This window comes from Plecotus auritus (assembly GCF_963455305.1).
Source record: "Plecotus auritus genome assembly, chromosome: 6".
In the NCBI taxonomy this organism is placed as follows: domain Eukaryota; kingdom Metazoa; phylum Chordata; class Mammalia; order Chiroptera; family Vespertilionidae; genus Plecotus; species Plecotus auritus.
Window position 1 is genome coordinate 3,358,496 of NC_137773.1, and position 12,367 is coordinate 3,370,862.

The following is a 12,367-nucleotide window of genomic DNA, read 5'->3' on the forward strand; positions in this document are numbered from 1 at the left end:
GGGGCCAAAGAGCCGCATGTGGCTCGCGAGCCACAGTTTGCCGACCATGGGGCTAGGGCGAGTGGAAGGTTTTGGATGAAGAGAGAAGCAGGACTGCAGGAGCGCTAGAGGTGGGGTGGAGCTAGCAGGTGAGGTTCAGAGGACGCCCTGCAGGCAGCAGAGTGCGCGGGCACCCCCTGTATCCTCTGGGCACACACAGAGGGATGGTGCCTTGTACTCCAGGACTGGGATGCTTTCATGGGGCCGGTGTGAGAGGGCCATGGACACTAGGGCTTTGGAGTCGTACCCCTCAGCTCAACCTTGACACCCTGTTTCCGGCTGGCATAGGGGGTGCTCAGTCAATGGTAGTGCTGGCGTAGGGAGTAAGGGGCCAGTGACTTCAAGTTCCAAAACAGGCAAGTGACATGAAATCATCACTCCATTACTGATGGTGTGCCCTTTCCCATGCTTTGGAAACGTTTCGTGCATCAGTTTATTTAATTCTCATAAGGAAACAAGATGCTGTTATTCCTATTTGGTATCTGAGGCCGAGGGACGTTAAGTAACTTGCTCAAGAACACACAGCTGGTCAGGGGGACCAGGGAGCCGGAATCAGCTTTGAGCACGTTGCCACAGGAGACAGGCTGTGACAGCATGGGCTGGCAGCATGCTAGACCTCAGGTTAAGTAGCCATTTTTCATGGACAGGATTACCCTTACTGGGACACTATTTGTAAACAGTGGTTCCCGTTTAAAAAATATTTAGGAACAACCAATGTAATATGGAGGCTGTATTATTTTTATAAACTGGTAATACCTATTGTAATTTTTCACGCTTTTAGGAGAACGGTAATGGCATTGGGTTGTACAGCTAACGTTTCAGCCACGAGTGAAACCCTCAAGTATTTAGAGACATGATTTTTATTTTTCCAGGTAAAGCTCATCAGTGACTTGAAACAAACAGCTCTCAAAGGAATCTGATACTTAAATAAAGGCAATGGTGAAAGAAAAGAGAAAAACAGACAAAAAGGTGGATAAATCTGCCCACTCTCCCTTATCTCTCAGTGATAATCCAGAGCTTTCCAAGCAAGATGGCAGTTCTGCTAGACAAGTAATATCCCCGATCATTGTCCCACAATTGGGACTAAGTGAACCAGGATCCAAAAGGGGGTCCAGAAATGGTAACCAGCAGTTAGAAGACACTCTTCAATACGAAGACCCCATTCTGACCAATCTCATCATTGAAAGGTGATCTTAACGGGCGGTATTGTCCAGGCTGTGCTGCTTCCTCTCCGCTGAACTTGAGATCTCAGGCTCTTTCCCGCCTCAGGGCCTTTGCACTGGCTGTTCCCTCTAACTGGGTCCTCTTCCCCGCGTTCTTCTAATGGATGTTTTGTCTCAGATCCTGTAGGTCTAGGTACAACTCCCATGTCCTCTGAAAGGCTTCCACCCTGACTAACTGTGTAGCCTCCTCCCCTGGTTACTTCTTTCACAAAAACCGAACTCGCTATGGAATTCTCTTGTTCCTTTGTTTCCTGTTTATTGTCTGTCCTCAGTGAACCGTAAGCTCCCCAGGCAGGAACTTTCCAGTCTTGGTCACAGTTCACAGTTCTTGGCCTGGCTTTTAGAAGGGGACAGGGGGTGGCCCTCGGGGAGTGTTTCTTGGGTGAATAAATGTGACAAGTGCTTCTTCATTCATGTTAATTATGTATCTTAACCCACTACCACTTGGGTTCACTCATGTCATGACCTTGGGTCTTATTTCTCTGTAGCTATGAAGGGGAAAAAGTCCATGGATTGTATGAGGGAGAAGGCTTTGCAGTCTTCCAGGGAGGCTGCACCTACCGCGTGAGTGACACATCCGGGGGCTGGGCGGGGAGGAAGGCATGGGGTGATGATAGTTTGAGATTCGCATCAGACAAACCCACTGATTCTTCAAAAGAACTTGGGAGTCCTTACTGCTGATTTTATTTTGAACACTGTCTACATATTTAAGCTAAAAACATGACTCAGCACAACTGAAATAGTCCTTTTATTGATCTTTATTTATTGTACAAACCTTAAGGTCACTACAGTAAAGAATGAAGAATAAAAGCCAGTATCATCATCCTCTTGCCATAAATGATTTTAATTTGCTATGTTCCTTTCATTTCTTGAATGGATGTATCAGTATTTTCACCTGGGAATATTCATTTAAAAAAAATTTTAATTTTTTATCCTCACCTGAGGATATGTTTGTTTATTTTAGAGAGAAAGGAAGGGGGAGAGAGAAAAACGTCGATGTGAGAGAGAAACATTGATTGGTTGCCTCCTATATACAGCCCGACCAAGGACTGAGTCTGCAACCTAGGTATGTGCCCTGACTGAGAATCGAACCCACAACCTTTTGGTGTATGGGACCGATGCTCCAACTAATTGAGCCACACAGCCAGGGCTGGGCGTATTCATTTTGTACGTCTTGGATCTTTTTTCACTTCTGAATCCTCCTTTGTATTGCCACATGGTTTCATAACTTAAATTGTTTCATCGTGGTAAACATATATAACATGAAATGTGTAATTTCAACCATTTGTAAGTGTCCAGTTCAGTGGCATTAAGTGCACTTAGCAGGTTGTACAAACTTCACCTCTGTCCGATTCCAGAACTTATTCATCATCCCAAACAAACTCTGTACCTATCAAACTCTAACTCCCCATTCCCTCTTCCATAATAATTACGTTATTTTTATTTTTTAAATATATTTTATTGATATTTTACAGAGAGGAAGGGAGAGGGATAGAGAGCTAGAAACATCGATGAGAGAGAAACATCGATCAGCTGCCTCCTGCACACCTCCCACTGGGGATGCGCCCACAACCAAGGTACATGCCCTTGACCGGAATCGAACCCGGGACCCTTCAGTCCACAGGCCAATGCTCTATCCACTGAGCCACACTGGTTTCGGCAGGGGCTATTTTTTTAATATATATTTTTATTGATTTCAGAGAGGAAGGGAGAGGGAGGGAGGGAGAGAGAAACATCAATGATGAGAGAGAATCATTGATCAGCTGCCTCCTGCACGCCCCACACTGGGGATCAAGCCCGCAACCTGGGCATGCTCCCTTGACCGGAATCAAACCCGGGACCCTTCAGTCCGCAGGCCGACTCTCTCTCCACTGAGCCAAACCGGTTTCGGCCATAATAATTACTTTAAATATTGCATAGTGTTCTAATTCAACTGTGCCATAGTTGTTGGATACTTTGGGGGCATTTTCATGTTTTGCCTTGATTGATAATGCCACAGTGAGGGCATTCATTCATTCATTCATTCATTCATTCATTCATTCAGATTAACAGAGACATATGTGATTATTATAGGATCACACATTTTTGTGGTTGAGGCCACAGGCATGAGTTTTAGTTCCCCGAATTTTTCCTACTCAACATACAACATGTTCAATTTCCTATGTCACAAAAACTCTCAAAACGCAGACACAGATGGAATTCAGGCTCCCGTTTAACAACTGCCCGGGACTGCCTGCCTAGTGTAAGTTCTAGGGAACCGGGTTTTTTCGGACCCCTCCTCAGACCCTCCTTAGAACAGGATGGATGCCGGCTCAAAGGCGGGCTCTGCTGCCGTTGCGAACGTGTGGACAAGCACGGTCGTGCTGGTGCGGGTGAGCGGGGAGGAAGCTGGCGTGTGACATCAGCGGCTGGTCCCCAGGGTTTGCTGTCATTCTGTTTTGAAGGGCATGTTTTCAGAAGGACTCATGCACGGACAAGGCACTTACATTTGGGCCGATGGAGTGAAATACGAGGTAAAGCATACAATAGGTCATAGTTCTAAACTATAATTATGAGATTTAATGGTCAGGCTCCCACGATTAAACATACCACTTTCATAAATGTAATTCAGCACATGGGTTAAAGGAACCCACAGAACCAAAGGATGAAGGTGAAAAGTAACCGGGTACCGCCCGGGACCCTCTGGTATTGTTAGCCGTGTCACTGGTACTAGAAGGCTCTGTGTTCTGTGCAAGGACAGCACACCTGCGTGTCCTGGGCTTCTCCTACCTTTTACAAACAGTTTATTATACACTCTCTCCTGTACGTTCATTTCTTCGAGATCAAACTACAGCCATCCATGCAGGTCTCCCTGTGTTCACTGGCTGCTTTTTTTTTTTAAATGTATATTTTATTGCTTTTTTACAGAGAGGAAGGGAGAGGGATAGAGAGCTAGAAACATCGATGAGAGAGAAACATCGATCAGCTGCCCCCTGCACACTCCCTACTGGGGATGTGCCCGCAACCAAGGTACATGCCCTTGACCAGAATCGAACCTGGGACCCTTGAGTCTGCAGGCCAGTGCTCTATCCACTGAGCCACACCGGTCAGGGCTCGCTGGCTGCTTGTGTTCCACTATGGGCCACTCTCTTAACCCATCTTGCTGGGCTGAGGGGAAGATGCATTTTTAAATCATTTGCTAGAACCAAACTGCCCTCCAAGAGAGGGCTCGGGTGTCAACTCCCACTCACAGCCTCCTTCGGGGCGGGTCCCAAGAACCCATGTTCCCACGGCCCGTGTCCCCTGCTTGCTGCCTGGAGCTCTGCCTGCGCACAGCCTTCCACATACGTTCTTGTGCCTGGGCCTCCACCCAGCGGAGGGACCGGGTGAGGGCGGACGGGCTGTGTAGCGAAGGAAGGAGGAGGGTGGAAGCTGGGGGGATAGTTGTGTGTTTCCATGGGAGGAGAGACGGTCTAGATGGGTAGTCAAGGTCAAGGACGTGTCTCAGACACCCCCCCCCCCCCCCAGGCTCAGGAATCTCTCGCTGCCTGCTTGCTGACTCTTTTGGCCTTTCTGCCTCAGGGGGACTTTGTGAAAAACATCCCCATGAACCGGGGCATGTACACCTGGCTGGATGGCAGCACCTACGAAGGAGAAGTGATCAACGGCATGCGGAATGGCTTCGGTGTGTTCAGGTGCAGCACGCAGCCCGTGTCCTACATCGGCCACTGGTGCCAGGGCAAGAGGCACGGGAAGGTGGGTGAGGCGGCCACGAGGGCCCTCTGTGCGTGGGATGAACGGACCCAGAGGCCGGGAAGCGGGGCTGTGAAGGTGGGTCATATCCACTGTTTGTTTATGGAGGTGACATCCACACCGCAGGAGAGAAACCATTTCAGGGTGAGCAATTCAGTGGCGTTTAGTCCATTCTCAGTGTTGTGCAAACACAACCTCTTTCTTTTTTCTTTTTTTTTTTTTTAATATATTTTATTTTATTTTATTTTATTTTATTTTTTTTTTAAATATATTTTATTGATTTTTTACAGACGGGAAGGAAGAGGGATAGAGAGTTAGAAACATCGATGAGAGAGAAACATCGATCAGCTGCCTCTTGCACACCCCCCACTGGGGATGTGCCCGCAACCAAGGTACGTGCCCTTGACCGGAATCGAACCTGGGACCTTTCAGTCCGCAGGCCGACGCTCTATCCACTGAGCCAAACCGGTTTTGGCCACAACCTCTTTCTTGTCCCAAAGCATTTCGTCTCTCCAAAATAAACCCTGTACCCAGGAGGTAGTTACTCCATTGCCCCCTTCCACTGTGCCCCTCCGCCCCCTTCCCAGTCTCAACAATTTGCTTTCTGTTTCTATGGGTTTACCTATTCTGGACGTTTTGTGTGAAATAGAACCATACAATGTGTTGAAGCATCCATCTTATATAAACACTGCTGTTTGAAAGTTTAGCCCTGCTATTTGGCTTCTGTAGATTCTTGCTTGCTAAGACCACTCCCACTTCAGAGAGGCCGTTAAACCTTCCCCAGACAAGGTTATCAGTGCTGGTGCCAGGCCAGGCCTCTGGTTGAGGTCTCGAGGCCCCAGCACCTACGGGCTCTTTAAGAACTTGCAAAAGGGGCCAGAAACACCCCATATTTGGGAGACAAAGAAGGTAAAAACATATAAATAGGGAAAGTTCCTGCATGTTGGGGCCCAGAATTTGAGAGCCATTTTCCTCTGGACCCGCGCGTAATAAATGTAACTCCGTCTCTCTAAGTATTGCTTTGTTCTTCTTCGGTTTTCTGTAACAGTGTGGCCTGTTGTGTCTGGCTTCTTTCAGTCGGCATCGTGTTTCTGAGGTTCTTCCCTGTTGCAGGTACTTCGCTCCTTTGTATGGCTGAGGGATATTCCACCGTGAGGGTGACCCACAGTTTGTTTGTCCATTCACCCGCTGCTGGGCGATTGTGCTGTTCCATCCTTTGGCCCCTGTGAACAGTGCTGCCATGAATGCATGCAAAGAGTCACTTGAGGACTTGCTTTCAGATCCTTTGGGTATATATCTGGGAGTGGAATCACTCGGTCACGCGGAACCTTGACGTTTTAACGTTTGTAAAACCACCAAGCTGTTTCCCGCAGTGGCCACACCCTTTACCCCGCACCTGCAGTGTAGGTTCTGTTCGCTTTTAAGCAAGATGGTTGTTTTTGGCACGACCGTTGGTTTTGTGTGGGACGATAAAATACTGCAGCAGTGTTTTTAGAAAACGTTTCCCATTGTAATCATCACTTTACTGAGGTTTTAGACTGTTCGGTTGTGTTGTTTGGCTTGGTTTTAGCTCATTGCAGATCACTTCGGATCTGTTGGAGGGGTTGGGGTGGTGGGTTCTCCACCGAGGCACCTGAATGGCTGCAAGAAGAAACAAGTTAGCCCTGACAGGTTTGGCTCAGTGGATGGAGCGTCGGCCTGCGGACTGAGGGGTCCCGGGTTCGATTCCGGTCAAGGGCATGTACCTTGGTTGCGGGCACATCCCCAGTAGGAGGTGTGCAGGAGGCAGCTGATCGATGTTTCTCTCTCATCGATGTTTCTAACTCTCTATCCCTCTCCCTTCCTCTCTGTAAAAAATCAATAAAATATATTTTTTTTAAAAAAAGAAGAATAAACAAGTTAGCTTGACAATGAGGAAGATAGAAAAATCACACACACACGCACACACACACACACACTCACACCAGTGAACAAGCAAGCAATCTGAGGCCACTCTCAGTGTAGATCCAGATACCTTGCACCGTGACCATCCCCTAGAGGAGTGAGCTAAGTAAGGTGTCCAAATGGATAAAGGAAAAAGGGTTTGGTACATAAGTGAGTGACCTTCAGTTATATGAAAGGCGCTACTATTCACTTAGATGAAAAAACAGGATTTCTTTTCTTTTTTAAAAAAATACATTTTATTGATTTTTTACAGAAAGGAAGGGAGAGGGATAGAGAGTTAGAAACATTGATGAGAGAGGAACATCGATCAGCTGCCTCCTGCAAACCCCCTACTGGGGATGTGCCCACAACTGAGGTACATGCCCTTGACTGGAATCGAACCTAGGACCCTTCAGTCCACAGTCCAATGCTCTATCCACTGAGCAAAACCGGTTAGGGCAAAACAGGATTTCTTTAGGCACGTATCTGACTGATAGTTACAAAGATAATGAGTATACTGAACGTGAGGAATGTTCACGCCCTCGAGTGGCACTTTGTTAATAAGAAGTAACTGGTTTGCGACATTATCATTCTCCCTTGGCGGACACTTTACCATTTTCTTGACTACGAAACAGAAACGTATCACAGATTGTATGTCTTGCTTAAGTGTGATGTTTGACTTCTGTATAGTTTAGGCTCCTTAAATTTACAGAGTATATTTTTATCTTTGCCTATAAAAAACCATTGTCTTATGAGGCTTGCTTTTTTTAAAAAAATGGTATTATTTCTTTCAGGGCTCCATTTATTACAATCAAGAGGGCACCTCTTGCTACGAGGGGGACTGGGTTCACAACATCAAAAAGGGCTGGGGCATAAGACGGTAGGTGTCACCACTCCTCCTTCGGGGTCTGGGCAAAAAGTGTGCGGGGCCCAGATGGTGTCCACCGAGGCCCTGTAAAGATAAGGGACAGAAACCACAGGGAGTGCATTTTCTATAGAAGCAGGTGGAGTATTCCAATGAACCCAAGTATAACCCCATGGTAAGGAAAATATCTACAGAAAATGTAGAAAAGCACCATATTAAATGATGTCCCATCATTCTGTTTTACTTTAGTCTATGTAAAAATGGCCTTTCTTTGTTCTCTGTTTTACTCATGGGTCTCCATGATAGAGGTTAGATTTTCTGAAGAATGTTGGCACATTTGCTTGATTTTTAGATTGAGCTGATAAAGTCAAAATATTTGCGGGCAAAATATCACCTAATTATAATACTCCAGGAAATTATTATTATCATTATTATTATTTTAATCCTCACCCAAGGATATTTTTCCATTGATTTTTAGAGGGAGTGGGAGGGAGAGGGAGAGAGAAACATTGATGTGAAAGAGACACATCGATTGGTTGCCTCCCACACGGGCCCCAGGGCAAGGGGATTGAACCTGCAACCAAGGTACGCGCCCTTGACTGGAATCGAACCTGGGACCCTTCAGTCCGTGGGCCAATCCTCTACCCACTGAGCCAGACCAGCTATGGCCAGGGCATTATTTTTAAAGATTTAGGCCCACTGGCGTGACTCAGTGGTTGAGCACGGACCTATGAACCAGGAGGTCACGGTTCAGTTCCCTATCAGGGCACATGCCCAGGGTGTGGGCTCGATCTCCAATGTGGGGCATGCAGGAGGCAACCAATCAATGCTTCTCTCTCATCATTGATGTTTCTCTCTCTCCCTCTCCCTTCCTCTCCGAAATCAATAAAAATATATTTTTTAAAAAGATTTAAAATGACTGCCCTTATTCACTTTGTTACTATTAGATGATCAGAAGGTTTAATAGAGTAATTTATTCTACCCCCTAAGATGATTTTTTTCTTTACCAACCACATACCCATCCTCTGAATTTAAATACTGGGTAGATTGTGTGAGTGATAGACTTGGATTTCTTCGTAAGCGTACAGGGAGAATGTCTTCAGAGAAAGTCTTAGTAAAGTATATGAGGTAACGGATTGTTTTGAATTGTTGTGGGGTGTTCTGTTTTTGTTTTTTGTCCTAGTTACAAATCTGGAAATATATACGAAGGTCAGTGGGAGAACAGCATGCGCCACGGGGAAGGCACAATGAGATGGCTGACCATTAACGAGGAGTACAGTGGTCAGTGGGAGAATGGCGTCCAGGTACCCCGCCAGCTGGCTTTAGCAGAATGTACCCAGACGTGGACGCTCTGCCGATCCACAGCACATATGTCATTTGGTATGGTGTTGTACGGCAGTCTGAAATTCAAGTTCTGCTGCATTTAGAAACTCAACTTACAATTTCCTGGTCTAAACCAGACTTTTGTAACGCTGTTTTATTATTTAGTTGGCTCGAAAGGTCTTCCACACAAATTAGGTTCTATTCTACCATTGGCGAATCCAAAATGCACACGGTATCTATGAGGACTGAGGCCATTATTTACACATTAGAAGCTAGGTACTTTCTGTGGTTCATTTCATATACTTTATATTGCTAGGATTTTCCTGATGATATCTTGTACATATTAATCTGGTAACCAGGGACTTTGCTAAAATCAGATAATAGTTCTAGTCACTTTCTTATAGATTCCTTGGGATTTAAAAAATTGAGACATCATATTGCCTCTAGTCAACCTTGTATCTTTCTAATGAGTGCCATTTTTTTCCTCTGGCTAAGACTGAATAGGAGTGGAGAGAGCGGACATCCTTGCGCTGTTCCTGATCTTGGTGGGAAAGAATTCAGTCTTCTATCAAGTGTGATGTTAGCTCTAGGTTTTTCATAGATGCCCTTTATCAGGTTGAGGGAGCTCTCTTTAATTTTTAATTTGCTTATAGTTTTATCATGAATTGATGTTGAAGATGTTGAAGATGTCTAAGGCTTTTCCTGCCTCTAGTCAGATGATCATGTGGATTTTCTTCTCTTGCCTGTTGATATGTTGAATTACACTGATTGATTTTCAAATGTTGAACCAACCTTGCATTCCTGGGATAAACCGAGCTTGGTTATGATGCTATTATCCTTTTTATGCCTTGCTGGATTCCATTTCCTCAAGCTTTGTTGAGAATTTTCGTGTCTACGTTCATGAGGGATATTGATCTAGAATATTCTTTTCTTATAATATCTTCGTAAGTTTTTAGTAATGAGGGTAATGTTGGCCTCATAACATGACTTGGAAAGTTTTCAGGAAGAGTTTGTAAGATTGGTATTACCTCTTCCTTGGTTGTTTAGTTGAATATGCCAGTAAAGCCTGTGGGCCTGGAGTTATTTTTGTGGGAAGAGTAACTATAAATAACGACATATTAGCTATAAAATGTATTTCTTTAGTAAATAATGTGCTATTCATTTATTATTTTTAAATTTTTAATTATTTTCTTTTTTGTTAATCCTATTTTTCCATTGACCTTTAGGGAGAGTGGAAGAGAGAGGGAAAGAGAGAGGAACATGGATGTGAGATAAACTCATTGGTTGGTTGCCTCCTGCACAGCCCTCACCAGGGCCCGGGCCAGGGAGGAGTCTGCAACCAAGGTACATGCCCTTGAACGGAATAGAACCTGGGACCCTCTATCCACTGAGCCAAACTGGCTAGGGCTTCATTTATTCTTGAGTAAGCTTTGGAAGTTTGTGTTATTGAAGGAATTTGTCCATTTCACATAAATTATTAAATGTATTGGCATAAAGTTCATCATATTTATTATTTTAATATACGTAGGATTCATAGGGATGTCCCCTCTTCTGATACTAGTAATTTTTGCTTTTTCTGTTTTTCTTCATTAGTCTTGCTAGAGGTGTATCAATGTCATTAAAATTCTCATATCCAACTTTAATTTTATTTTCTTTGATGTCTTTCAGTTTTCACTTTGATATCCGCTCTTTGCTATTATTATTGCACACTCTGGGTTTTATTTGCTCTTCTTTTCCTAGAGTTATAAGGTGGGAGCCTTACTAACTGGAGACAGTTCGTCTTTTCTAATACAAGCACTTAATACTACAGGTTTTTTTCTCTAAGCACTGCTTTTTCTGTATCCAACAGATTCTGATACATTATGTTTTAATTTTTGTTCAGTTCAAAATATTTTCTCATTTCCCCATGACTTACTCTTTAGCCTATAAATTATTTTGAACTATGTTGTTTCATTTCTAAATATTTAGGGATTTTTCCAGATATCTTTTGTGTTTTGGATTTTATAGTGTATTAATTCCACTGTAGTCCAAGAATACACTTTGTATGATTGCATTTCTTTTAAACATGTCTATTTTATGGCCCAGATATTGATGGTCTTGGTGAATGTTAGATGTATTTCTGCTTTTGTTGAGTGGAATGTTCCATAGATGTCAACTAGATTAATGTGATTGTTCAGGTCTTCTGGTCATTACTCATCTTCTGTCTACTTTTTCCATCCATGTCTAAGAGAGAGTGTTGAAGTGTCCAAGTTTAATTGGAGATTTGTCCATTTCTCCTTTCAGATCCATCATATATTTCGAAGCTCTGTTGTCAGGTGTATACACGTTTAGGGCTTAGTCGAGGTTACCTCTGGGATTTTTTATTTTTATTTTTATCAATCTGCACGTTAAAAATAAATTAAATTAATAACAATAACTAAAATAATCACTATCAAGCCAGGCACTTTTATGCACCATCTTCAGTCTTTGCACCCAACCTGCAGGGTAGATATTACTTCCATTTTACAGACGAAAGACAAAGGCTTCAATAATTCGCCTGAGGTCAGAAGGCTAGTTAGGAAGTAGCTGAGCTGAGACTGAAGCCAATTCTGTGAGACTCTGAAGTCCATGTTCTTCGCCCCTTCAAATAAGCCATTGTTTTTAACCCTTACCTGACTGTCAACAGATTCAGGTGCAAAGAGGAAATACCTTGAACATTTCTCATGGGCATTCCCTTTCTTTTCAGAATGGTTTAGGAACACACACATGGTTTCTCAAGAGAATCCCCAACACCCAGTATCCTTTGAGAAACGAATACAGAGGGAACTTTGTAGATGGATGTCGTCACGGCCACGGGAAGTTTTACTACGCCAGTGGCGCCATCTATGAGGGCGAGTGGGTCTCCAATAAAAAACATGGCATGGTGAGTACCGACCTGTGAGGTTACATCTTAAAGACTGTGTAAAGCGCTTGCAATGCAGTGACGGGAACACTTACTGCTTCGTTCAGACGATGACACAAATTTAAAAATAATTACCAACCTCGTTTCCCGCTATCTAGAGGTTGTGTGTGTGTGTGGTCTTGGTTGTAGAAAATCGAGCTTAATCTTCAGTAAATTATTAAAAATAACATGGGCAAAAAAAAAATACTTAAAAATAAATAAATAAAAAAAATAAAAATAAAAATAACATGGGCTTCTCTGTTGGTTTGATTCAGCAACTCAGTGTTGCCTGGTTTTCTCTATCTACCTACCTATCTACCCAGGATGCCCCCTGCCATGGCA

General features: G+C 43.9%; 1 protein-coding gene across 1 annotated transcript in view; it reads left to right on the forward strand.

Moving 5' to 3' along the window:
• Nucleotides 1-12,367, forward strand: part of RSPH10B (radial spoke head 10 homolog B) — a 38,430-nt gene that overhangs the window by 901 nt on the left and 25,162 nt on the right. Inside the window, exons 2-8 of the mRNA XM_080674036.1 lie at nucleotides 912-1,226; nucleotides 1,751-1,826; nucleotides 3,707-3,775; nucleotides 4,824-4,997; nucleotides 7,712-7,797; nucleotides 8,966-9,086; nucleotides 11,831-12,007. Coding sequence (XP_080530162.1) covers nucleotides 976-1,226; nucleotides 1,751-1,826; nucleotides 3,707-3,775; nucleotides 4,824-4,997; nucleotides 7,712-7,797; nucleotides 8,966-9,086; nucleotides 11,831-12,007 — 954 coding nt within the window. The 5' untranslated portion in view covers nucleotides 912-975. The remainder of the gene's footprint in view (nucleotides 1-911; nucleotides 1,227-1,750; nucleotides 1,827-3,706; nucleotides 3,776-4,823; nucleotides 4,998-7,711; nucleotides 7,798-8,965; nucleotides 9,087-11,830; nucleotides 12,008-12,367) is intronic.